The sequence below is a fragment of the Mirounga angustirostris genome, unplaced genomic scaffold (genome assembly GCF_029215605.1).
Source record: "Mirounga angustirostris isolate CCGP_5_RB_7025 unplaced genomic scaffold, mMirAng1.0.hap1 SCAF_14, whole genome shotgun sequence".
Classification (NCBI taxonomy): Eukaryota; Metazoa; Chordata; class Mammalia; order Carnivora; family Phocidae; genus Mirounga; species Mirounga angustirostris.
The window spans coordinates 76,870,086-76,897,811 of NW_026991722.1; the positions used below are offsets into that span (position 1 = coordinate 76,870,086).

Genomic DNA, 27,726 nt, shown 5'->3' on the forward strand with positions numbered 1-27,726 from the left:
CTGTTCTGGGCCTCGCCCACTCAGACCCAAAGTCCTAGGGACACACACACGCACACACCAGTGTGTGTACTTATCTTGGGTATGTCTGAGCAGCGGGGGAGAGCTGGGGTGGCCTTTGTGAGCTGGAGGGAGACGTGGACGGACCAATGTCTGGATCTAAGATGTGTTGTGGGGTTGGGGGCGTTCTAAGAGCTCCTGGTCAGGTGGACAGACAGGACGCACACAGAAGAAGTGGACCTACAGTCATAATCAGTGGCCTGGCTTTGGCCCATCGTGTCACCTCTCCTTGATGTAAAATGGGAAGTGAATACTGCCTCCCACACAGAGCTGCGGGGAGGGTAAACTGAGGTACCTCCTGGGAAATTGCTTTGTAAACTGGCAATCATTATTATTGTGTAGTGCTAAACACATAAGAGGAATTATGATGACGTAGTATGCGCATCAGAAGTCCTAAATGTCAACACCTGTGAAGCACTACCTTCGTGCTCGGCACTTATTACTAAGTGTGTTGTGTGCTCGTGCTCCTTTATTTAGTCTTCCCACTGGGCCTGGGAATAGGTGCTTCTACTAATCCCATTTCACAGATAGGGAGACCGAGGCTCTGAGAGCTTCAGGGGCCTGGCCAAGCTCACACTGCCAGTGAGTGGAGGGGCTGACGGTCACTCACAGATGACCAGGATGAAATATCAGCTGTGCTCTCCCGCGGGTCCTGGGTCTGCTGTCTTGGGAAAGGAGAGTGGGGAGTCCACACCACCTTGTGAGCCACGGGCTGCTTCTGCTCTGGAAATGTGCCTACCTAATGGGGGGGGGGGGAGGCCAAAATGGCTGATCTAAAGGAACTAACATTCTAGTGGAGAGAAATAATTAACATACCAAAGAGTTTGTTTCAAATGGAGATAGCACACCCAAGAAGGAAATAAAAAAGGGCAATGACCATGAGGGTGGGTGCTTTAGATGGAGTGATCAGGGAGGGAGGAGGTGACATTTAAACCAAGATGTGGATAATGAGAAGACACCAGCCACGTGAGGATCTAGAGGGAGAGTATTCCAGGCGGAGGCAACAGCAAATGCTCAGACTCATTTCTTCCTTTAGCGAGTAAGTGAGCACCAAGTGTGCCCTGTACTGTGCCCAGTGGGGACACAGCAATGAACGAGACAGTCACAGCCCTTGCCCTTGGGGGGCTCTCAATCTAGCAGGATGGGAAGTCATTAACTAGGCAATTGCACACATGATTAAGTGATCACAGGTGTGCCGAGGGCTCCGAGGTAGAGGAGGGTCTACCAGGATGGGGTGTCCAGAGCAGGGACCGACTCTTCCCCTCTGTAGGCTCAATGCCTCGACCAGACTGGGCACATAGTAAATGCTCAGGAAATGTTTGTTGAATGACTGAACGAATGTTCTCTTTGTTCCTGCCTCTGCCCCCTACAGCCACCCTGGGTGCCCTGGAGTTCAGCCTTCTCTACGACCAGGACAATAGCTCCCTGCACTGCACCATGATAAAAGCCAAGGTAAGTGAGAGGCCAAGCTGGGGACCACTTAGGATGCTCTGGCTTGTCTAGAGGACTTGGGGATGGCATGGGTGACCGGGCCTGCCTATCTGTGACAGTGACGGTGATGAGAAAGGGGCAGGAATTAGCCATGGGCGCTTTTTTTGGAGGACTTCCTTCAGGGGTGGTCCCAGGGGGGTTTCACGGAGCTGTAGCTGCCTCCCAGGAGTGGAGGCAGCCAGGAGTCAAGGGCAGAGCTGAAATCAGCCCGGCCCCTTCCACAGCCCCTGGAAGGGACCAAAGCAGAGGGGCTGCCTGGTGGCATTGACTTGACAGCTGACAGGCCCACCCAGTGGTTCCTTCTGCTTCTGTGACTATCAGGCTGGAGCAGTGGCCGGGGGTGTGGGAAGGGGGTTGGGGGGAAACCCATTGTTGCAGATCCTACGACATCTCCCTGCTGCGGGCTCCAGGGGGAGCGCACCAACTCAACTCAACTCCGGACCCCGAGGAGAGCTGGGTGATACCAGTGTGCATCCCGAAAAGTAACTGACTGGAGTTTCCCCCCGCTGCACACCTGGTCCATGTGGAAGCAGAAGCAAGGCTCAGGAAGCAGACTTCCTGGGTTCAAACACTAGCTCCATTGCTCCCCGGCTGTGTGACTTGGGGAAAGTTACTCAACCTCTCTGAGCCCCAGTGTGCCATTTGTAAATCCGGGATAATAATGTGCGTCTTTCATAAGCATGACTGAGTATTAAGTGTAAGGTGGCCACATGTTCCCGTTGGCCCAGGACAGCCCCTAGTCATGCCTGTGACCTTGCTGGAATAATTAAAAGCTCCCCCTTTCATGCACAAAATGTCCCAGTTTGGATGATAAACAAGGCTAACGCTTAGCACAACTCCCGGATCAACACGCCCAGGGCACGTCTTCAGCAGGTTTTGCTGAGCACCTGTTTTGTTTTGTTTTTTCTTTTTTTTTTATTCTTATGTTAATCCCCATACATTACATCATTAGTTCTAGATGAAGTGTTCCATGATTCATTGTTTGTGCATAACACCCAGTGCTCCATGCAGAATGTGCCCTCCTCAATACCCACCACCAGGCCAACCCATCCTCCCACCCCCCTCCCCTCTAGAACCCTGTTTGTTTTTCAGAGTCCATCGTCTCTCATGGTTCGTCTCCCCCTCCAATTTCCCCCACTTCATTCTTCCCCTCCCGCTACCTTCTTCTTCTTTTTTTTTTCTTAACATATATTGCATTATCAAATTCAGATTTTAAAAGCATAGCGTCTGCCAGTTTGCAGCCTTGCAGTTGTCATTCCAGAAACGTTCATTAAATGCCTACTCTGCACCGGGCGCTGCCCTACACGCTGGTGCTCCTAGCGTGGGCAGGAACTGGCCCTGCCCGCGTGGACTCACGTCGGGGAAATGGCCCAGAAACCACTGGCATTTCCTGAGTATTATATACCCTCCGGGGCCTTCCACTATGATTGCATCCCACTTAATCTTCACAGCCACCTATGAGGAAGGTGCTGTCATCATTCCCATTTTACAGACGGCAAAGCTGAGGCACAGATTAAGTGACTTGCCCAGATCACATAGCCAAGAAGTGGCAGAGCTGGGATTTGAACCCATGTAGTCCAGCTCAAGAGCCTCTGCTCTTACCCACGAGGCTACTCTGCTAGCTTTTCCCCTTGTCCCCAACTTTGTGGCACCCTCTCCCCATTGTCCACACTCACTAGTGCCAGGCCCAGAGCTCACCCTTCACAGGTGAGGTCTCATTTAATCCCCCAAGAACCCCATGAACAGGGGCTGCAATCAGCCCCACTGAACAGATGGGGAACCTGAGGCCCACAAGGATGCGTGGCTTTGGGATTAGTGCTGTGAGAGAGGACAGTGGGAGCCCAGAGGTGGGATACCCGCCCAGCCCTGACATAGGAAGATGGACAGCGTGTGTCTGGGCCCCAGGAATTTTGGGTTGGGTTGCTCATATTAACAAGCCCAATTTAATTCCTACCCCAGACGAACTCCCTTCCCCCACGGTGTCTCACTTGAGCCTCGTTCAAGCCCAGGGAGGGGGGCCGGACAGACATTGTGATGCCCATTTTATGGATGGAAAAACTGAGGTCTTGGAAATGAGTGCAGAGGCCAGGGGCAGAACTCAGGCCCTCTTTCCCCAGCTTCTCCTTCTCTCTCATCCTTGTTCTGGAGCATTTCCTTCCATGCTAGGAGTAACAGTCCAGCGTCGATGCAGCAAATCACTGTGTGCCAGGCTCTGTGCCCAGCACTTCACAGGTATAACTATGTTTAAGTCTTACCACTCCGTGAAGCAGATACCATTATCCCATTTGACAGATGAGGAAAATGAGGCTCAGAGAGGTGAAGGAACTTGCCTAAAGTCACACAGCTGGGAAGTAACATGGCCAGGCTCTAAACCCAGTTTGCCTGATTCTAGCATTCTTTCCAAAGATATTTCATTTCCCTTCTGTCTTTGGAAGAGGAAGCACATGGGTGGACCGATGGGCAGGACAGATGCCAGGGGCTGTGCCCATTGCCTGTGACAGTTGAGCGCCAGGCCCTCCCAAGGCCCTCATGCTGTTGCCTTTTCTCTTGCAGGGACTGAAGCCCATGGATTCCAACGGCTTGGCTGATCCCTACGTTAAGCTGCATCTCCTGCCGGGAGCCAGCAAGGTACCATATGGCCTGGGCCTCTCGGCAGGCTGGGCACATGGGCCCTGGCAGGCACCCAAGGTTCCCAGCTCAGAGCCTGAAATAGGCCCCCTATCTGGCCCCAAACTCCCCTCCTCCCTGAGTGGCAAAGTCCTTGCAAGGGGTGAGGGGTAGACCAGGAGTTACTCTTCCTTGAGGGGCAGGCACTCTGCCCATTTCTCCAACCCAGAAACGTGGCCTCCAGGGAGCTGCCGAAGGCCAGGAGAGAAGCAGAAGCCCCAGTTATGCCATCCACCTGCTCAGATACCTTCAGTGCGTCCCCAGTGCTGACCATGGCTCACCTCCCCCACTCACTTTATGTCCCAACCAAACGCTTCTCCTCTCTCTAGGCTGTGGTGCTAAGCACTTGAGAAAATGCTTGTTACTGAGTGAAAATGCACTACTTACTGCCCCACCCGCCTTTCTCTCCCCTTCCAGCTCACTCACCTGCTTATCACTACCTTGCTCTGGGGAAGGACAATGGAGTTAATTCTCCTCTCTTTGGATGGACCCACTCAGAGCACATGGCTAGACATGAAAGGGTGCTTTCTTAGAGTTTATTTTCTGCTTTGTTGTGTTAAATTTGACATGCATGGCACACTGGGGCTCAGAGAGGTTGAGTAACTTTCTCCAAATCACACAGCTGGGGAGCAGTGGAGCTGTTTGAACCCAGGAAGTCTGCTTCCCGAGCCTTGCTTCTGCTTCCACATGGGCCAAGCTTGGGGGGTGGCTGGGGGTGGGGGTGGGAAACAAGAATGACTGTACACTTGGTTCCATGATCTTGGGAAAATGGCTGTTAAAAATCTCTGCAAGTATGAAATATGCCCCATAACACAAAGAGGACACACATGTGTGTATTCACATACACACTGTCTCTCACTCTTTCTTTCTTTGGATCAAGAAAGGAGAGTCCCTCACCTGACCATGGCCAAACTGTGAAGTGTTTGGCCACTACTCATTCTAACCCCCCAGTGACATTTGCTTCTTTCTCCTCGAGACTCTCTTCTTTGCTCACGCCTGAATCCAAACTGGCTTTGCCAAAGCGTCCAGTGAGTCATTTACATGTTAGTATGAATTAGATTTGCTACCAGGCCACCTCTTGTGGATATAGTGCATGTTTCGCTGTCTTTCTTAGAGTAAAATGAAAACCTTGTCCCCTAAGGACTTTCAGGCATGGAGAATGCTATTTGGGGAGACAGAAGAAACCATTTCAGTACCCCCAGAAATTGTTTTTTCACTGCTTATAAGTGGGTGACTCTTTATTTCTGCCTTTTTGGCCATAAATCATATTTTTTTCTCATGCTGTCTAATCTTAATGGAAAGTTCAAAGAGAGGGCCCAGCACATGGAGGGTGGGTGGCCCAGTGTCCAGCATTGATGATGGCTGTAGCCAGCATTGGGGATGCCCTCCACTCACTGAGAGCATGCATTTTGGGAGCAACTGAGCCCCCGGACGCTTGTTAGGGGAGTGGACTCCTACATCACCCACCCACTCCCACCCACACACCCCATGTCAACCCAAAGGATGGGGCTGCGGGGCTGGCTTCCCACCAAGGCAGGTGTCTGTCCATCTCTCTGGGCTCTAGTCCAACAAGCTTCGTACAAAAACTCTGCGGAACACCCGGAACCCCGTCTGGAATGAGACCCTTGTCTATCATGGCATCACAGACGAGGACATGCAGAGGAAGACCCTCAGGTACCTGCCGGGCAGGTGGGCAGAGAGGGGGCTGAGGCCGGGCAGATTGAGACGCATGCTACCAGAGGCCACTCTTGAAAACATAGCTGCATTGTTTTTTTCTTTCTTTTTTACTTCTACAAAAACAGCATATGTTTCTGGTAGAAACTTTTGAAAATACAGGCAAACAAAACTCTTGTTTTGGTGTCTGGATGTTCAGGTTGTGTGTGTATGTATTTGTGCGTGTGTATTTACGTATGTGTGCAAACATTTCTTATAAAATTAAGTACTCTAAAAACAGACCATTCTAATAATTAATTAGCCTCTTATTTAACAATGTATTGATGCCATTTCATATTCTTCTACAGTGTTTTGTTAAACTGCATTTTAAATTATGTAAGTAATAAGTAAATACACTTTTCTTATTTAAAAAAAAAAAAAAACTTATAGAGCAGGCAAAGCTCCTTTTAAATGTTAGTCCCCAGGGCGCTTGGGTGACTCAGTCCATTAAGCATCTGCCTTCGGCTCAGTCAGGATCCCAGGGTCCTGGGATCGAGCCCTGAGTCAGGCTCCCTGCTCAGCGGGGAGTCTGCTTCTCCCTCTCCCTCTGCCTCTCCCCCCTGCTCACTCTCTCTCCTGATCTCTCTCTCCTGCTCTCTCTCAAATAAATAAATAAAATCTCTTTTAAAATAAAAAAAAAAATAAATGTTAGTCCCCTCCACCAGCCTGGGTCTGCTTCCTCCCTCTGTGAGTGTATGTATATTCCTACTACTGTTTACAACATAGAGGGTATCATGCTGTATAGATGTGCAACTTGCCTTTTTTCTTAACACTATATTTTGGAGTTAGAGCCATGGGAAGACATTTAGATCTGCCTAATATTTGACTGCTTCAGAGTATTACACAGAATGGTTTATATCAAATTTTTAAAAATGTTTTATAATTAAATATTACAAAGGTACAGAAAAGTGTAAACATAATAAGACAAACATCCATAAAGTCAACCCTCAGTCTTTTAGAAAAATCTTAATATTTTGCTGTATGTGCTTCAGCTTTTTAAATTGTTATTATGTTCAAGAAAGAAAGCATTGCAGATGCAGATTGAGGCTCCTCTCGTACACCCCCATCCCCTCCTTCTCTTCTTTCCCCCTCAGGGCTAAACGCCACACTGAATTTTATGGGTGTCATTCCCAAGCATGTTTTATACTTCAGCTACATGATTATGTATCTATAAACAATGATGGTATTGTCTGGCATGTTTTTAAATCTTTTTAAAGATTTATTTATTTGAGAGAGAGAGAGAGCATGAGCGTGAGCAGCAAGGAGGGGCAGAGGAAGAGGGAGAGGGAGAATCTCAAGCAGATGCCCCACTGAGTGCAAAGCCTGACACGGGGCTCAATCTGACCCGAAATCAAGAGTCAGACACTTTAACCGACTGAGTCACCCAGATGCCCAGGTCTGTTTTAAATTTTATGTAAATGTTTATCAGTGTATTCAGCCAGCATCCAGGAGAAGGACGTTTAGGTTGTTTCCAGCTTCTCTCTTTTACAAAGTTGCAACGAGCATCCTTTACTCTTCCTTGTGTACATACTAGTGTTTCCTTAGGGTAGAAGCCAAAGGGGAGCGTTTATTGGATCATAGTAGATGTTTTGTTTTTTGTTTTTTTACAAGTCATACAAACCGCTTTTCAAATTGGCGTTCCACGTATATTCCTGCCAGCTACACTATTATTTTAAGTAAACATTTTTATTGCAGGGTAACAGCCATTTAGAAAAATGCACACCTAAAAACTGCACAGACTGATGAGTTTTTACAAAGTGAACACACTGCGGTCCGAGAACAGAACATTCCCAGACCACAGACACCCTTCCCCCGGTACTGTCCCTGTTGTGAGGACCCTCCCCTCAGGGTATTCACTACTCTAACTTCTAAAGGACAATGAACTCAGTCTGGTTTTGTACTTTACGTAAACGGAATGGTACAGCATGACTCTTTTCTGTCTTTGCACTTAATGTTGTATTTGTGATACTTGCCCAAGTTGTTCTGTATAGTTGTAGATTATGGATTCTTGTCACTCTTTATTTTTTTTTAAGATTTATTCATTTATTTTAGAGAGAGAGAGAGAGAGAAAGAGAGCAAGAGGCAGAGGATGAGGGAGAGAGAGAATCCCAAGCAAACTCCCCGCTGAGCACAGAGCCCGATGTGGGGCTCGATCCCATGACCCCAAGATCATGACCTGAGCCAAAATCAAGAGTCTGATGCTCAGCCACCCAGACGCCCCATCTTGTCGCTCTTTACTCTCCCATTGTGTGACTATACCACAGTTTTATTTATCCATTCAACTGTTAAGGGACAGTTGGTTGGTTTTCATTTGGGGACTATTATAATAGTACTGCTAGGAACATTCTAGTGACATTGTATTATGCATGCTTTTCTTCTAGGAGTGTAATGGCTGAATCATAGTGTAGTATACGCTCAGCTTTAGTAGAAACTGACAATTTTCCATAGCGATTGTACCAAATGACACTCCTACCAGCAATGTACGAGAGTCCCTGTTCCTCCAGCCTCATCAATACTTGGTCATTCTGGTCATTCTGGTGGGTGTGTAGTAGTGTTGCATTATGGTTCTGCCTTTCCCTGATGACTCATTACAACACTGTTTTCCACGTATACAGTTATATTCTTATGGTTATCTCATTTTTCTTCAGTAATCCCCCATTATAGAATACATACGTTACTTCTGCTTTTTCACAACTAGGAACAATACGGTGATAAACATCTTTGTATGTCTTTGAGATAAATTCCTAGAACTGGCATTATTAGGTCAGAAATGATGATTATTAAGTCTTTGGAGACACATGGCCCTGCAGAGGGACGGGGTTGGTTACATGCTCACCAGCCAAGTAGAGACAACTTCTTTTCCCAGTCCTGAACATTGTGGGACTCAGCCATGAGGATGCTCTGGCCCTCCAGCGCTTTGAACATTGTTCAACAAATGTTGATGGCCAAGGGGGAAGATGCTGTTGGTCCCTGCCTGGCCCCCAGACTGCCTCCCATGCCTTAGGGGGACACATCCTTCCTCCCCTTTGGTATATGTCAGGATGAATGATCATGCCGTGACTGGCCCTTCTGGCCTCCTGAGGGACCTTTCCATGACCTGCCCTTTCTGTGTGTACCTCTTTCTACTCACTGCTGTGCAGAGTAGATAACAAAGGACAATATAGTGTTTGAGGATTCACAGAGACCTGGATTCAAATCCCAGTTCTGCCTCTTACCAGGGAAAAATTATTGCACCTCTCTGGGCCCCAGTCTCCACTCTAAAGTGAGAAACTCAGATGTTTGCTGGGAGAACAAATTAAAGGAGGAGAGGTTAACTAAGTTCCTGGCCTAACTTTGCAAAAGGTGATGCTCAAATGGCCATAAAAGTATTCCTTTATCATCGGGGAACTAAAAATTAAAACTACAATGAGATACTATTGCTCCCTCAGAAAGACTAAAATTAAAGACTGACAAAATCAAAGTTAGCAAAAATGAAGAACAACCAGAACCAGTGTGGCTTGCTGGTGGGGGCAGAATGGGTGGAACCAGTCTGGGAAACTAGAAGTTTCTACTGAAGCTAAACTTAGGTGTAGCCCATGACTCAGCATTTCCACCTCTAGCAAAATATACAGTAGAAATAGATCCACGTGCATGCAAGAAGACTCAGACAGGAATGTTCTGGGCAGCTTTGTTCATAATAGCTCAAAGCAAGAAATTGGTCGAAACCGAATGTCCATCTGTAGCAGAAATATTACGGTATGGTTGCACAATGGAATACTATACAGCAGTGAAAAGGACACATTGCTAAAGACACAGATGAAGCTCACCAACATAATGCTGAGCAAAAGAAGCCAAGCATAAAAGAAGACATGCCATCTGATTTTACTTATGTGAGGGTCCAAAACAAGACAATATGAATCTTGCCAGAGGCCAAGAGAGTGGTTATCATTAAGGGGGGTCATGACTAGGAGGGACCATGGAGGTCTTCCAGGAGCCAGAATGTTCTATATCTTGATCTGGGTGGTGGTTGCATCGATGTATGCATATGCAAAAATTCAGCAGGCTGTAAATTTGAGATGTGGGCACATCACTGCTTGTAAGTTACACTGCAGTAAAGAAGGAACATAAAGTAGCTGGCCTAGTGCTCAATAAATAGGAAATTGAAATATTCCTATGCACGTTGCACATTCCCTGACAGTATCAGTCATAGCTCTTGGTACATGATACTTGCTCAATATAGGCTCTTCGTTCTCTCCCCACCCCTTACGTTGATCGCAGGATCTCTGTCTGTGATGAGGACAAATTTGGCCATAACGAGTTCATCGGTGAGACCAGATTTTCACTCAAGAAACTGAAGCCCAACCAGAAAAAGAACTTCAATATCTGTCTGGAGCGGGTGATCCCGGTGAGTGCCTTAGCCCCAAGGATGCAATGGGGGAGAAGAGTTTGGGGGCTGGGGTCTTCCTCTGGGCCTGCAAAGGGGATGATAGATCTGCAGGGTGCTCGACAGTAGAGGCAGGAGGGAGATTTCAGGTCAGAGCGTGGCGGTTGCACGCTGTGCACCCTTAACCTTCCCACCACCAACTACCCCCACGTGCCCCACCAAGGGCAGGGTCCTCGTAAGTGCTTCCTCTCCCCTCTGGATCTCAGTTTTCCTCATCCCTAAAGTGGGGAGGTTGGACTTAGCCAGTGGTTTTCATATAGTGTTGCCCAGAGCACTAGAATCCCACAGAAGAACCTTAGGAGCCACAGGGCAAAAAGTACCTGGGGGCTCAGACCCCAAGACCCCTGTGCCACTTCTACCAGAGCAGATGAAATCTTATCTGTTTTGTGTATGGTGGGCTCTGCCACTTGTTGGCTGTGCGACCTTGGGCAAGTGGCTTAACCACTCTGGTCCTCAGTGTTCTCATCTGTAAAATGGGTTAGTAATACACCCTACATCATAGGCTGGTGTGCATTAACATGGTCTGTCCAATGGTTAACATTACATAAATTTTTATCTAAAAGGGGAAAAGCTGGAAGGCCACAGAAGCTTGGAGAACCCACCCTCATGGCTCTGGATGCTAATGGAAGGGTGAGGTTTTCTGGTCCTTCTTATGTAGGGAGATGAGCCTCATAGACTCATGTTCTTTCCTTTCTGTTTCCTTCCTCTTAGATGAAGCGTGCCGGGACCACTGGGTCAGCCCGAGGCATGGCCCTTTATGAGGAGGAGGTGAGCACTGAGCGGATATTGCAGCCATAGTTGGGGTCCACCACTTCCCTTTGCTCTCCCTCCTGGCCCCTTCCTTATTCTTTCTCCTAAAACCACTTGCCCGTCAGTTTACCATGAGAGAGGTACCCTTGCCCAAGGCATTAGAACACGAGACCAAGTGGATGCTCCTCCCACCTGGAGCCCCCACCTTGGGGGGGCCACCCTCTCACACCCAGGACGCACCCTTGAGTTCCCCTGCTTCGTTGGCTAAGCTCTGCTGGCAGTCCTGCAGGACCAGAGTGATGCCACTCTCCCTCCCTCCGTGGTGATGCAGAGGCTGGGTTGGGTTACACATCTGCGCTCTTTGCCCAGGTCCTCAGGCGACCCCAGGGACTGTAATTGTGAGAAGCCTGGTTGACTCCGGCAAATCTGAGCTCAGAGTCAGAGTGGAAGCAGGGTCCAGCCCCACCTGTGATCACTCAGGGCTCTGTCCATGTCCAAGTCAGAGTAAAGTCCCCCACCCCCATGTGCCTTAGACTTTCACCTGTGTGGCTGTCACCACTTGCTGGTCCCTGGAGACTGGGGACTGGGGACATCTGCTGTCCTTGGGGGGGGGGGCAGCTCCTCTTCCTTTCCACAGGCTCCTCCCTAATACTAGCCATCCGTCCAGTTGCCTGACCCCCTCCCCTTCCTAGGCCCATTTCTCCTACTTTTCTTTTCTGCTACTGCAGCAGGTGGAACGTATTGGTGACATAGAGGAACGTGGCAAGATCTTGGTGTCCCTCATGTACAGCACACAGCAGGGAGGCCTTATCGTGGGCATCATACGCTGCGTGCACCTGGCCGCCATGGACGCCAACGGCTACTCAGATCCATTCGTCAAGCTGTGAGTCATTGGGACTGTGAATGGACCCCAAAGGGGGTCCTAGATCCTCGCAAAGGGAGAACCAGAGAGCTTCCCCAAGATCATTGCACATTGAGTCCCAGAGAGGGAAATGAGCCTGCCCAAGGTCACACAGCTAGACAATGCCCAGAACTGGCTAGAGCATGAGTCTGGAGTCTCAGACAGTCAGACTCGTGTGTCGCTCGCCCATATGAGGAGCTTCGTGGCTCTGTCCCCTCCGATGGGAGAAAGGCAGTCGGCAAGGTTACAGTGACCCCATTTGCAGCCCCCTGGAATCAGCAACAGGTCCCTCCCGCAGTCCAGAGCGCCCGAAGAAGCAATCCAGCTTTTTCCAGTGCAATCTGGAAATGCTCAAAGAGAAGACCTTAGACTTTGGGTTATTCCCAGAATCTCCACCGTGGGGAGGCAGAGAGTCGGGTTATCTGTGTTAGTCCAGAGCCTCTGGAAGGCTGCCAAGATGGGACTCAGCAGACCAGGGCTTCACTAGTGGAAATGCCTGAGTGAGGGAGACGGGAGACCTGCTAGACGGCCATACGAGTCTCACTCACGTGAGCAGAGGGGAGAGACGGGGGCCAGTGGATGCAGCCTGGATGCAAGTTCAGCAAGGCCGTGAGAGTCCTCAAGGCCAAAACCAGCCATCAGACGAGTCCCAGGGCTCCTAGGAGCAGGACTACCCTAATATTCCTGCCACCTTCAGTCATCAGCCAGAAACAGGGCCGTGGCAAGAGCATGGCTGGGTTTCCAGGGGCAGCAGCTGGGGCCTCGGTCAGTGATGCTGTAGCTGGAGGTCCGCCTGGCACATTCTCATGGCCATCACTGAATCAGGTGTGGGTCCCACTCCCATCTCTGCCCCCCTGCAGCTGTATAACTATAAACAAGTTATCCTAACCTCTCTGAGCCTTGGATTCTTCACTGGTATAACAGAGACAGTGGCTCCACTTATGTCCAAGAATGGGCACAAGGCTTAAGGCTCAAATAAGATATCATATAGAAAGCAATTAGAAATGTGCCTGGTACAGTAATATTTGTCCTGCTCTTCAAGAGAATTCTGCATTGCCTTGCGGCAGCTAAACGTGTGTTTCTATGGATATGATTGAAAGCTTGAGCTCTGGATCCAGACTGCCTGGGTTTGAATCTTAAGAGCCAATAGTCTTCAGTATTCTCTAGCCGTGTGACCTTTGGCTAGTGCCTTCACGTCTCTGGGCCTCGATATCCTCATCTGTAAAATGGGAAGAGTGCTATCGGGCATTAGGTTCTACCCTCCAGGAAGCAGACTCCAAGGCTAAATGAGATGTGCAAGAGATTTATTGGGGGAAAATGCCTGTGAAGAAAAACTGAGAGGGAGCCAGAGGAGGACCATAGGGAAAGCAGGTGGGGAGGAGGAGGGGCCCGGGAGGACGGTTGGGCAGGAAGCGTCTTAGATTGCAGTACAGTTCTGAGGAAGTTTCAGCGCAGGTGATGGGGAATCCTTGAGCGCAAAGCCTGCATCTCCCACCGGGGCTGCCTCCTGCCCTCGCTGGCCCAGGTGCTGGCTGGGAACCCAGGGCCAGCGCAGCCACAGCGAGAACTTAGTGGTGAATTCAGAGCCCAGCACCTTGTCAGTCCATTTTGCCCCCTGCAGCTGGAGATCTGAGAGAAGCATTGTCATAGGGTCTGGTACATAGTAAGTGCTCAGTAAGCATCTGCCATTACGGTTCTAAATCACTACCCCTGCCGTTCCTACTCATGGCAAAGAGTGTTTATTGATGTTCCCTCCAGCCCGGGAGACATTCCCTCCCACCGACTCCCTCTCGTAATAGAAAGCAGTGCTCCCCTTAAGGTCATGGCTACAAAATCAGGCCAGGGCGGACTTTGCTTCGGATTTTCTTTGAATGAGGATTTAGTGAACAAAAGAACACATGAGTCAGGGATGAATTTGATTTCTAGGAGTAACTGGGTTTTGTTTTCTCATATGGTCCAATAAAGAAAATTAGCTCATGGGCTGCTATCCTGCACTCTGTTACATCCCAGCCACAGGCAAACTGTTTTTCTTAAATAATTCTCCCTACCACCCCTTCTCCCATCCACCCAATCCCTGCAGAAGAAGGAGCGTTGCTGTGGTCACCGGGAAAACGGCTGCCCCGGTGGCCGGTGTGGAAAAGCTAACAGGAGGCCATTAATCAGTCGAAGATCGAATTAAGATTTTTAAAATCAGAATTGCCCTTTGTCTTTGCTCAGCACTTCATACCGTTCAGTCCCCCCTTTGTGTCCCTTCTTTAAAATTGTCCTCAAGGGGCGCCTGGGTGGCTCAGTGGGTTTAGTGTCCGCCTTCAGCTCAGGTCATGATCCCAGCATCCTGGGATCGAGCCCCACATGGGGGCGTGGTGGTGGTGATGGGGGGTCCCTGTTCATCAGGGAGCCTGCTTCTCCCTCTCCCTCTGCTGCTCCCCCTGCTTGTGTGCTCTCTCTCTCTCTCAAATAAATAAATAAATAAAAATAAAATAATAAAATTATCCTCAAGGGCAGTGGGAGGTACAGGCTTCCAGTCATGGAATGAATGAGTCACAGGGATAAAGGCACAGCAGAGGGAACATCATCAATGGCATTGCAATAATGTTGCATGGTGACAGATGGTGACTACCCTTGTGGTGAGCACAGCTTAAGTATCGACTTGTCAAGTCACTGGGTTGTACACCTGAAGCTAATGTAACACTGCATGTCCACTCTGCTTCAATAAAAATAAATTATCCTCAAAAGCAGTTCTATAAGTGAGGGAAAAAAGTGCCCCCTTTACAGATTGGGAAACTGAGGCACGCCGAAGCTACACTTAGGTTCAAAGTTGCACAGCTAGTGACAGCTTTAATGAGAATCCAAATGTCCCAACTCTTTGGCATTTCTGGCCCATTTTATTTATTTGCCCAGAAAATATTGATCGAGCACCTACTATGTGCCAGGTATTGTGCCTACACTGGGGAAGAGCTGTATGTGCAAAGGCCCTGGGGTGGAAAGGAGAGTGAATGGGGAGTCGGATGAAGAGCATAACACAAGAGCATGCTGGGCTGGAGCAAGGACCCGATCATATGGAGCCTTAAAAGCCACATCAAGGATTTTGAACTTTACCCTGAGATCAAAGGGGAGCCACTGAACAGTTTTGAGGAGGATTGATTGTCATCAGATTTGCATCTTCTCCTTTCTGTCTATACAATCCCCGCCTCCCCAGGACTTGGGGGCAACCTAAAGGGTAACCGTGCACTCTAGGCACTGCTCTCCAGGCTTTCAATGTGATCCACTGGGGCCGAGTACTAGCTAAGAGCACAGACTCCAGAGGCAGCCACTAGGTTGAGTCCCCAGCTGTGTGATCTGAGGCACATGTCTCGACTTCTCTGGGTGCTCAGTTTCCTTGCATGTGAAATGGGTGGTTGTAGCTCTACCACCGAGGGTTTGTTGAGAATGAAATACCCTGCACGTGCTTAGAACAGTGCCTTGTAGCTGCTCTCATGCACATTGTTAATGTTGATTCACTTTCTGATTTGTTCAATTATTCTCCTGACATGGGAGGGAGGCTTTGGGGTCAAGAGGCTGATCTTATTCATTAAACTTCCTCCACAATAGCATCTCTGTCTCCTCTCAGCTGGCTGAAACCAGACATGGGAAAGAAAGCCAAACACAAGACTCAAATAAAGAAGAAAACCTTGAATCCTGAGTTTAATGAGGTAAGGCTGTCCCACTTTTGTCATGCTCTGAGATATTTCCTGAGTGTGAGAGAGAAACAAGCTCCCTACTAGAATGTTACAAAGCACATCAAAAAAGTTTTCTCTTGGGGCTCCTGGGTGGCATAGTCAGTTGAGCGTCTGACTCTTAGCTTCAGCTCAGGTCATGATCTCGCGGTTGTGGGATCGAGCCCCACGTCAGCTCCCTGCTCAGTGCGGAGTCTGCTTCAGATTCTTTCTCCCTCTCCCTCCCCACTCTGTCGCTCCCTGGTCATGCTCTCTCTCTCTCTCTAAAATGAATAAATAGGGCGCCTGAGTGGCTCAGTTGGTTGAGCGACTGCCTTCAGCTCAGGTCATGATCCTGGAGTCCCTGGATCGAGTCCCGCATCAGGCTCTCTGCTCGGCAGGGAGTCTGCTTCTCCCTCTGACCCTCCTCCCTCTCATGCTCTCTGTCTCTCATTCTCTCTCTCTCAAATAAATAAATAAAATCTTTAAAAAAAAAATAAAAAAAAATAAAATGAATAAATAAAATCTTTTTTTAAAAAAAAGTTTTCTCTCATAGATCCACTTGAATTATCTAAAGGATAGGTAATGAGTTCCTTGTCACCAGAGGGAATCGAGCCCAAGACAAAAGCCTCTAGATGAGCAGTGTCATAGGAAGAAGCTGCATTTGGAGACAGATTGAATGAAATCATTTCCAATGTCTAGTAGTCTGTGGTCCTGAAATTTGAAGAAATAAATAGGGGTAGTGGTGCCTTTTAGCAGTCACCCAGTTGGTACTGCCCTCTCTCTCTCCCTCACTCCCCATGTCTGTCCTGGGCATCAAGTCCACTATCTACATACCCATTGAATGTGCCCCTTCCTGTTGTCTCACTGTTACTTGAGCATTTCATGTCTAGACTATTGCAGTAGACTTCCTGACTCACTTCCTTGTATTTGGCCCATCCTCACATAAGCATGAGCTTTCTAAAGAACATATCTGAAGTTTTCATCCCCGTTGCTTAACCCAGGAATGGTTCCATAACTTCTTAGTGTGACAGTCAAGCCCTTTCAAACTCATGTCCCACCCCTGCCCCATCTCGCACTCCCCTCCTCAAGTCACCCTAACTTCACACGGGTCCTTGGTACATCTCTTAGCCTTTGCGCTTGCTGCTCCCTTTTCCTGGACCTCCATCTCTCTCTCTCTTCCTCTCTGGCAGACTCCTAGTCATCCCTCAAGGGTCATTGTGTTATAACCCCTGCAGGCTTTACGTGTCCTTGCATCTCATGCTGTCCCCCTGGATTTCAGTTATTTGTTGACAAGCTGTCAGATACTAGGGGTCCAGAAATATCCATTGAATGTAGTGATCTGATGTCAGATCAGAATCAGCTAGCACTGGTTTTTACCAAATGTTGGAAAGTGGGCCAAGAAAACTACAATACACTGTGCTTTGTGTTGTTTTGCTTTTGAAATGCATGTGCCCGTATGAGCATGCGTGGTGAAAGTTCTTTGTAAACAGAGCTCAGAGCATCACTGGCCAGTAGTTCAGTGCATCCTATTCCCGGGTCCCTTCTTCAGCTGTAGCCCTAATGTCCCAACTCGGACTCCTGAATTTTGAGTAAGGAGCCAACTGAAGAAGAAATCCAAATAGCAGTAAGCCTCATTAGCAATAGAGAAGATACGAAACAAGGCCAGACACCGGATCTCATCACAAACTGGCACAAAAATATTGTAAAATGTTGGTACCCGGTGTTGGTGAGCCTGTGGGGAAATGTACACACCATGGGTAAGAGAACAAACTGGTCCAACTTCCTAAGGGATGTTTGTCAAACTGCTCCAAAAGCCTTAACCTTAAAATTTAAATGCCATTTATTTGAGGAACAGGTAATATAGTCACATATCTGAAAATTCCAAAAGTACCAAAGGGTATCCAGTCAAAAATCCTCCTCCTTTCCCAGCCTCTATCACCTACTTCTCTTCTTCTGAAGCAACTATATTATCCACTTCCAGGATTTATAAATATACAAGACAAGTATGTATTAGCCAGCTTTCTTACTGGTCACAAATGGCATCATGGTGTACATCCACTGCTCTCTGTCTTAAAACTTTACAAACTCAGGGGCGCCCCCCGTGGCTCAATCATTAAGCGTCTGCCTTCAGCTCAGGTCGTGATCCCAGGGTCCTGGGATTGAGCCCCACATCGGGCTCCCTGCTCGGTGGGAAGCCTGCTTCTCCCTCTCCCGCTCCCCCTTCTTGTGTTCCCTCTCTCGCTGTGTCTCTCTCTGTCAAATAAATAAAATAAAATCTTAAAAACAAAAACAAAAAACTTTACCAACTCAGAGATACATGTCTCAGAATTTATCCTAAATAAATTATCATGGATTTACACAATGACTGAGTTACAAGGGTGCCTTTTATCATATCATTAATGGTAGTGGAAGGTTGGAAACAACCTAAATACTCAATTGTTGGGCATTAGGTTAAGGGACAGCCACACAGGCATTAAATGAAACCGGAAAGATATTTAAAATGCTAACACACTAAGTTGGTTTTTTACCATATGTTCTAAAATGGGAAAAGAAGGCTTTCACAATGCAGCATATTCATATTATACTTTATATAATATTCAGATGTTTAATATAATATTCAAATTAATATTCATATTAACTTTTAAAAACATATATTAATGTGGTCACACATGGGGAATGTTGACAGTGGCTATTCTGGGGTATAGTTAGATAGATGACAGGCTTTGGGGGTTGGGTTTTATTTGATTTTATTTTAGCTTCCTCGTTTGTTTTAACAATGAACATGAATGAATTTTACAGTTAGGCAGAAAAGTTATGTAAAAAGTCAGATTGTCTGGAAACCTAAGCACCTATCCTTCATGTCAGTCTCCGTGCCCTCAACTACCCTTAATCTCTAAATGATGGAGAGAGGAAAACCCACTTCAGAAGCTACCAGAATGGAAGGACTGAATTCACAGCCATTTGCCTTCAAGGAAACCTGACCAGGAGCAGCTGTCTTAGAAAAACCCCATCAGCCTTCCTGATTTTAGAGAGTCACTGAAACGTGAATTACAGGGCTTGAGAGACTTTGTTATACAGAGTGTTTGTTGAAAGGGGATTGTCAGTCCTGGGGTAAAAGCTCCAGCAGGAGGGCCCCCTTGCTCCCAGATGCCCAGTTCAAGGGCCTCCCCTCGGTCCGGCTCAGCCTCTTAGCTTCTGATGCTGAAGGCTCAGGACCCTCCCAATCACCTGTCTTTCTCTGCTGCATCCAGGAGTTTTTCTATGACATCAAACATGGTGACCTGGCAAAGAAGTCCCTGGACATCTCGGTCTGGGACTATGACATCGGCAAGTCCAACGATTATATCGGTGAGTGCTCCTGGCTCCCAGAGAAAAGCCCATCCTCCCAGGAGAGAAGAGCCTTAAGGATCCAAGCTTCTCTTGGAGGGTTCAGGGCACTCCGTGTCTTTTGGTGGCCGCATTGTCCAAACGCCATGTCAGGACCTGGAGTACTGATCTGGGTCCAATTTGGGGATGCTTTTATAGGAAAGGGCTTACAAAGCTGGGTGATTGGGTCATGATTGGTTATTTGCTGAACAGATCACCTCCAGTGGATAATCAAATCACAGAGGAGAGTGGTGTCTGTGGCCTCAGAAAGTAGGGTGCAAAGGAAGTCCCCTTAATTAATTTGCGAGTCCTGGAAGAAGATTCTAGTTTTCCCAGCTCCTCTCAAATGATGAGGAAGATCAGTCATTAAAGATAGAGCAGGGAGGGCACTCCAGGCAAGGGACACAGCGTAAGCAAAGGTGTGGAGGCAGGACTGGACAGGGTGGCCAAGCTGACTCTTTGGAAATAGACAGGGGGTACCCAGAAGTAGTGGGAGACAAGTTTCTGTGAGTGCGGTGGTGACTTACAGAAGGTCTTAAAAAAAGGAGACCGAGGGCGCCTGGGTGGCTCAGTTGGTTAAGCGACTGCCTTCGGCTCAGGTCATGATCCTGGAGTCCCAGGATCGAGTCCCGCATCGGGCTCCCTGCTCGGCAGCGAGTCTGCTTCTCCCTCTGACCCTCCTCCCTCTCATGCTCTCTGTCTCTCATTCTCTCTGTCTCAAATAAATAAATAAAAAATCTTTAAAAAAAAAAAAAAAGGAGACCGTGAAGCTACGACTTAATGCTCCAATAGGGAGCCATGGCAGGTTCTTGAGTAGCTAGTGTGCAGACAGAGAAGGCCAGGAGTAATAACAACATCATAACAACAGCCCTCCATAAAGAAGGACCCCAGGTTGCTGGAGGGGTCCCTGCTTGGTGGCAGTTTTTCCCCAACTAAACATTTGGATCCAGAATGAGAGTCCCGTGCGTCCCTCCACTCTGACCACCTCCCTCTGTCTCCCCATCTTGTCTTCCAGGAGGCTGCCAGCTGGGGATCTCAGCCAAGGGAGAACGCTTAAAACACTGGTACGAATGTCTGAAAAACAAGGACAAGAAGATTGAGCGCTGGCACCAGCTACAGAACGAGAACCACGTGTCAAGCGATTAGGGTGGGCCCCCAGGTCCCGGCTCCATGGCCTACCCCATGCCAGGTCACCCGCCAGCCTGACCCAGCTGCCCTTCGCACTCCGGTTTCTCTTCTCTCTGCCTCCCCCAGCCTCTCCCTCCTTGCGCCTGCCTTTGAGGTGCCCCCTGACCTTGGGCACTGCTGCCGAAGACCTTTCTCCTCCATCTGTGATGCTGTGGTGCAGGCCCTGACTGCAGCCCCTCTCTGGTCCCTCTAGGATGGAGCGGGAGGGAGAGGGATGCAGAGATTTTTACAAGGAGGCTAGAATTTAACAAGCGGTCTGTCTGGGAAAACTGCAAAAGTTCTTCATCATTTAGGACTGTTTTTAGACCCTCCTGGCCTTGAACACACACACACACACACACACACACACCCTTGGTTTCCAGTGTTATGTCTGTGTATACCCTTAGCTGTCAGCTGACCGGAACAAGGCTGTAAGGACCAGCACTGGGGCAGAAATAGAGCATCCAGGCCCCCACTGCCCCTCCACACCATACCCCCTGATTGCCAGGAAAACAGACCACCATGTTTAAACTCCCCGGTGACTAGGAACGCACCCTCCTGGCCCCAAATGCGTCCAGAAATAGACACATGGAACATATAAAGGGTCTTGGCAGCCCCCTCTTTCAGGATGCCATCTGTTTGCTTCCTAGCAAAACCCAACACCCTTTCTCTAGCGCCCCCCCATCCCCCCGTCCTTCCCTCTCCCTCTCCCTAACCTTACACCCCATCAAACTCTTTCTCAGCTCCTTACACTCCTCTGTCCCTCTCCATCTCTCTGCCCTTCTCCTTTCCCTCTTTCTAAGAAGGTAAATGAGCAACAGCAAAAAAATACCTTAAGCCAGCCTCACCCCCTCCCCAGCTTGGCCAGCAAACTCAAACTGGCCCCTCCCCAGTTCCAGTTAGGCCCACTCTTCTCAGCACCGCCCACGCCTCCCTGGTGGCAGAGCCCGGGGTCCCTGGCTGGGCCAGCTACTGGCACTGCCCCCCTCCCCCCAGGTGCATGGCGGCCTCCCGTCAGCTGCACAGACGCCCCTAGAGGGCTTCCTCGGCCCCTGGGCTGCCCATATAGGTGCAAAAAGCATTTAGAAACCAGAGCTCCGGGTCTGGGGGGGGCGCTCTCCAAAGCCCCCAGCCTTCCCCCTCCGTCTGCTCTTAGTTAAGTAAACACACTGCTCCATCCCTGGCGCTCTTCGACTCTCTGCTTCTCTGATCCCCGGAGTCCTGTCTCTCACTGAGAACCACCTTGAATCTCTCTGTCCGTGGCTCTGTCTCAGTCTATCTCTTGCACCCTTTTCACCAAGTTTGTCGGGAGAATAAAATACCATCATGAATGTGAAGCTTCAGAGAGTGACAGATCCTGATGCCAAAGACCGTTGTTCCATCATGAGTCTCCGGTCTTTCTTCCTAAAAAATTAAAAAATAATAATAAAAAGGAGGAAAAGGCGATGAGAATAAACATTATAAATGCGAGGCTGGGGTCAGGGCATCTTCATTGCCCCATGAGAAAGGCTTGTTTTCTCCCGGTTTCCAGTGTCTTCCCCCGTGAAAAATCCTCTCCTTCTGTCTGACAGCCTGTCGTCTATAGATGTCATCAGATGGACACTCCAACTCTCACTTTCTCCAAACGCACCTTTTAACCTTTCCCAATCAATGCCTCCACCCTAGCTCCCTGCGCTATTCATGAGAAGACTCTGATTTCTTGCCTTGAATAACCATCTTCTAAACATCAAACTCGTCGCCTTCCCCAAGATGGCCAGTGACTTCCAGGCTGCCATCTTGCCCCCTGGCCCTGCCCCTCCGTCAGTCCCCGTGGCACCCACTCTCAGCCCACCTCCTTCTCACTGTTTGCCCCCAGGAGAAAGCATGCTGGCTGCACGGCTCAAGCCGGACACTGGTATTGGTGCTGGGATCAGCATGCAGCAAGCTCACGGTGTCCCTGGTCCGGGCGCACGCTGCCCCTGACAGATGTAACCACCTCCCCGCCTAGAATACACACACGCCCTCCAGTGCATGCAGAACTGCCCACTGCCTTTCTCTGTGATGATGTAGCCAAAAATAAAGTAGGAATATCCAGGAAAAACTGGTGGCCTGGGTTTTTCCTTTCTGGTTTCTGGAAGTGCTTCCTTCCCATCAGGATACATGATGCTATTTGGAGAGTCAGTGTTTAAGGAGCATCTGCAGCTACAGCTACGTCCCAGCCATTGGGGTTACTGCAGTGGACAAGGCAGATGTGGTCTCTGGCCATGTTGGCCAACTCCACACCCTCTTAGAAGAATACTTTTTGCTGGTGCCCACCCAACAGGGGGCCAGCATCTGGTGTGGAATTAGACAATGTCAAGGCTCAAAGAGACGAAGAGTTGAGCCAGGGCCTAGTTCAATCACCTCACTTATCTGACAGAGGAATAAGCCAAAGCCCAGGGAAGGGACTGACATGGCCAACGGCTCACGGCAGCAATGCCAGGAAAGGATCTGTTTCACTGGACTCCTGGTGCAATGTCCTTAACACGCTGATTAATAATACCACAGATCATCAGTGCCTCCTTTATGTTCTAGCACTTTCCATCCTGCAAGGAGTCTTCACAGATGGCCTCCAACAGTCCTGAACATGAGCTGAGGAGGTAACTAACTTCCCACGGGGATTCTTAATCTCACCTAGATCTATCCCAAAAGTGTTTAAGTAATTTATCAGGAATGTCGGTTACTTCCCAGAAGGAACCATCAGTTCCATCCACCAGATGGCCGAGTCAGAGACAAGATCTTTTCCTTATCCCCAAAAGAGTGGTTCTCAATCCTGGGGAAGAAATAGGCATATTAGGGTCACCTGGGGAGATTTTCTTTTCAAACTACCCCTGCTCTCCCTGCCACTCCACCCCCAGGCCCTAAATGTGCCCTGGGAACAAGGTGTATATTTGAACATATTTCCTAGTTGATGCCTTGTGCTTCCCACCTCCCTCATGACTTTGCCAACTGCCCTACAGTCCATCTGTTTTTCCTACAATTTAGCCAGTTGCCAGCAGGTGGAAAGAGGTATCAGTTAGGGCCATGCAGCCCCCTCCAGGAGCGGCAGGAGAACCTGGTTGCCCGGTGCTCATGGCAGACACCACTAATCTCTCCCTACACTCATAGCAGACATTGCTAATCAATATGGCATCTTCCCCACAGAGCCGGCTAGCAGCCTCTGAATCCTCCTCAACACAGCATTCTAGGCAGCCACCAGCAGTCAGTCGGGGGCAGTTGAAAAGAAAGCTAATTTCCATCTCTAAAATGGTTGATCTCCTTCCCCAGGTATGTGGACATGCCAGAGAAGCCCAGATGAATATACATGAGGAGAGTTTCCGTAAATATGGGTATGCCTGACTTGGCTGATGTACCTGCTTCAAGCTGAATTAGGGCCAAGTAGGGACTTTGGAATGGAAGGACTTGACATAATGCAGGACATAACTTCCTTGTTCTAATGGAGGAGATATGTCAAAGGTCATTCCTTATCTGAGAATGTGGATATTCTCCTGCATAGGTTGGCTCTGCGTGACATCATTAACCTTATTCCCAAGTATATCCCAAGGAACAGGGACAGTATAGCCAGGCCTAATGTTATCATTTCCTCTAAGGGGCGCCTGGGTGGCTCAGTCCGTTAAGCGTCCGACTCTTGATCTCAGCTCAGGTCTTGATCTCAGGGTCGTGAGTTCAAGCCTCGAAATGGGCTCCATGCTGGGTGTGGAGCCTACTTTAAAAAATAAATAAATAAAAATAAATAAATAAAATGAAATTGATCTGATACTGGTGGGTATTCTAGAGAATAGATCAGTAAACCAGTCCCAGCCACCTTGGAAAAGGGGGTTGTGGCGTTTAAGGGCTTCTTGTAGCCAAGCGGCTTGCTGCCTGATTTATCTATATGTATTCTTACTTCCCAGGAGGAGATAATATAGGTATGGCAAGTGGTGGTGTTAGCCGTAATAGAGACTCGGCCTTGTTCTGCAGGCAATCAGGTGATGAATAAGAGGCGTTTCTATGGAAACGTAAGCAAAACACAGGTTAGGGGCTCCTGGAGACCCGCCTTCCAACTGGCTCCCTGCTCAGCGGGGAATCTGCTTCTCTCTCTCCCTTCTGCTCCTCCCCTGCTCGTGCTCTCTCTCTCTCAAAAAAAAATAAAATCTTTTAAAAAAATAAAAAGAAAGAAAGAAAAACACAGGTTAATGGTTGGAGCAAATTACAAACCCCATGTGAGAGTCCTGAGTGCGGCCAGTGAGATTTCTAGATGTCAGGCTGGAAGCACCCTCAGATGGAGTGGGGGCAGGCAGCCTGAGTTCCTTCAACTCAGCAACAATCTGGTGGGTGTTTCTGGTTTGTAGTTCAAACGTCCCCAGCCATCCTTTTGAGGGGCCTGCAGGGCAACAGGCACTGAGACTGTCAATATAGGAGCTGCTGAGACAATTTCTCTGAAGTTTATCTCAAGGTGTCCAGCTTCCGTTTGCAAAGCTTCAGGAGAAAGAGCAAGGACTCCAAGACAAGAGAGTGGGAGAAGATCAGGAACCTGAGTTTGGAGAGTCATTGCCAGACATTCGAGGAAACCAGAAGGATTCAGGATCCAGCCCAGTTTTATAGGCAAACAGCAAACACTCAAAGATAATTAACCAGAACCAGAATCTGACAAACATCCACAGTGTTATTGAAACAATCTTTTTCTCTAAAGTCACTGTCCCATTAAAGATAGCCAAATGAAGACCAGTATTTTATCTGGAAAAGACTTAGATATCCAATGAAACCAACCCAATTTATCATTTAACCTGGCAAAACTTTAATGTTCTAAATTACCAAAGATTTTAGAAGCTATTTAAAACTTGATCTATAGAGGCTCCTGGATGGCTCAGTCATGGAGTGTGTGACTCTTGATCTCAGGGTTGTGAGTTTGAGCCCCACTTTGGGTAGAGATTACTTAAAAATAAAATCTTTTTTTTAAGTTTATCTATAAACCTTTTTTAATTTTATTTTTAAAAAGATCTTATTAATAGAGAGAGAGCAGCGGAGGGAGAGAGAGAAGCAGACTCCCCACTGAGCAGGGAGCCCACCATGGGACTTGATCCCAGGACCCCAGGATCATGATCTGAGCCGAAGGCAGACACTTAACAGACAGAGCCACCCAGACGCCCCTATAAAGCCTTTTTTTTTTTTTTTTAAAGTACAAGCCTTTTTTTTTTTTTTTTTTTAAAGATTTTATTTATTTATTTGAGAAAGAGAGAATGAGAGAGAGAAAGCACATGAGAGGGGGGAGGGTCAGAGGCAGAAGCAGGCTCCCCGCCGAGCAGGGAGCCCGATGCGGGACTCGATCCCGGGACTCCAGGATCATGACCTGAGCTGAAGGCAGTCGCTTAACCAACTGAGCCACCCAGGCGCCCCTAAAGCCTTTTTTAAAACATAATTTACTTGCTCTTAACAACTACCCATGAAAACTTAATGAGACAGACAAATATTAACTACCGTTTTAAGTCATTTTTAGCTGACAAGTTGCAACAGGTACAACATGAATTTAATAAGTTCAGGTATATTATATATTATTACTATATAATACTATTATATTTCAGTATATAAATACTGAAACATTAATTACTGAGCATAGGTTTGTCTGCTTTTGGCTTCTTATTATTGGGAAACTAAAGATACTTGGGTCTGCTCATAAACATGTTTTATGCTCTATCAGAAGTTGTACTATGAAAAGACACGTTTTTAGAAATTATGAAATGTATTCATAGATTTGTGAATCTAAAGACTTCTGGTGTAATAGCTCACAGTATTTTCACTAGAGACTAAGGTTTGTAAGAGGTAAAATTCTGATACACGTAATTGAGATTATTGGAAATGATAAGGAAAATAACTCCATATGTAGAAAAGTAGGAATAAAAGTTGATTATCTGTATTGTATTTGATGTTGACAACTCCAAAAACATGTCTGTTTTAGTGAAACCAACAACCTTAAACTACCTTTAATACTGCACCAGAGTCCATTAAAAGTTCGTCACTGTCAATTTCCCTGGGGCCCCTGTGCAGAAATCTGAGGTTGGAGGTTTAAGTCCAGGGGAGCCCCGGGCCCCTTCATGCTGATTTGGGAGGTGCTCCAGTTTGAACCTCTTAAGGAGGTGGCCCAACAGCTTGGGGTGCTTTTTTGCTCCTCGATAGTGAGGGTAGGAAGAGAAGGAGCTGATGGTTGGAGGAGCGGGCTCTGCCGAGCAGCCCAGGTGGTGCGGGAACAGGAGGAGGGAGGAGGGGAACAGAGGGCAGAGGCAGACTCAAGGTTTGGACTACCATTCCTCCCTCTCTGCCTTGTCTCTCTCTCTCTCTCTCCTGCAAAACAGGCTCTTTCTCTGGTTGATTTTCAGCCCTGCGGAGGCGGGGGAGGGGCAGGCAGCTGTGGGTTGGGTACCCGTTCAGGTGCTTGTGCTTGGGGAGGTGGATTGAGGATTTCCAGGGTCAGGTGTCTTCAGTTTTTGTCCATCCTTATCTCTCTGGACCATCAACTGGATCCCTTCCTGTGAGGCGTCTTTATGGAGGGACATAGAAGCCTGCATGTAGGGGATCTCATCCCATTTACCTGATCCCTGATGAAAAAATTCCAATTGCAAGATGGTGTCATAACTTAAAGGTTTATTTAGTGGTCATCTTGCTTCCGAGCTCAAAACATGCATAGGCCAAGCAGCGCTCCAATAAAATATGATTTCATTTTTTGACATGGGATCCTAACTATAAGTATGCCCATCAGACAGATTTCGCCCCAACAGGCTCTGAGATGGGATGGAACTAAATCCTCCCATTCTTGTGCAGGTTCCAGAAACAGACAGATGAGATCCCTCTTAGACAGATTTCCCCTCCTTTGAGGAGAGACAGGTATGGAGCCACTTCCAAGTCCTGTCCCTTACCAGTGGTCCTATAGATTGACCCAGAAGGGTCCAGAAGGCTAAAAGCCCAGAAGACAGAGGAATAAGACTCCCTGTGTGCAGGCTGGCAGACTTACCCGGTCCCAGAGCCCATCAGCTCAAACAGATGGAACAGATGCATGTTTTCTTTCCACCAACAAAAAGTGAAAATAGGCAGTCCATGCCCAGTCCGGAAAGACAGAGAGCATCTCCAAAACAAAAGGGTTTGGGCAGCTGCTTGGGAAAACTTCCTCTAAGACTTGGCCCCCACAGGCTCCCCCAGCCACCAGCAGCTGGTTCCATCTGTCAAGGCCACCAGCTCGGGCAACACACGGGTGGGCCCTGGGCCCTGTGGCAGCCACCTGCTCTGTCTCGGGGAGTCCCTGGGGCTCGGGGGGGACTGGACAAGTCAGAAGCACAGCTTTTGGCTGCTGGCCACAATCTGTTACCAGACCCAGAACCGGTTCTGAACTCAGGTTCCGCTGCTCAGCACTCAAAAATCAATGCTCAAGGGACACATGATGGTGGGAAAGGAAGGGTTGCTTTATTCGGGGAGCCGGCAACCTGGGAAGATGACGGACTGATGTC

General features: G+C 48.3%; 1 protein-coding gene across 1 annotated transcript in view; it reads left to right on the top strand.

Annotated features, from left to right (window-relative positions):
* The window catches only part of RPH3A (rabphilin 3A), a 67,106-nt gene extending 44,788 nt beyond the window's left edge, over positions 1-22,318 (top strand). Inside the window, exons 10-18 of the mRNA XM_064577688.1 lie at positions 1,430-1,509; positions 4,102-4,176; positions 5,780-5,889; positions 10,186-10,312; positions 11,063-11,119; positions 11,830-11,984; positions 15,613-15,694; positions 18,952-19,048; positions 20,082-22,318. Of these exons, the coding sequence (XP_064433758.1) occupies positions 1,430-1,509; positions 4,102-4,176; positions 5,780-5,889; positions 10,186-10,312; positions 11,063-11,119; positions 11,830-11,984; positions 15,613-15,694; positions 18,952-19,048; positions 20,082-20,212 (914 nt within the window). The 3' untranslated portion in view covers positions 20,213-22,318. The remainder of the gene's footprint in view (positions 1-1,429; positions 1,510-4,101; positions 4,177-5,779; positions 5,890-10,185; positions 10,313-11,062; positions 11,120-11,829; positions 11,985-15,612; positions 15,695-18,951; positions 19,049-20,081) is intronic.
* The last annotated feature ends 5,408 nt before the right edge of the window (positions 22,319-27,726 follow it).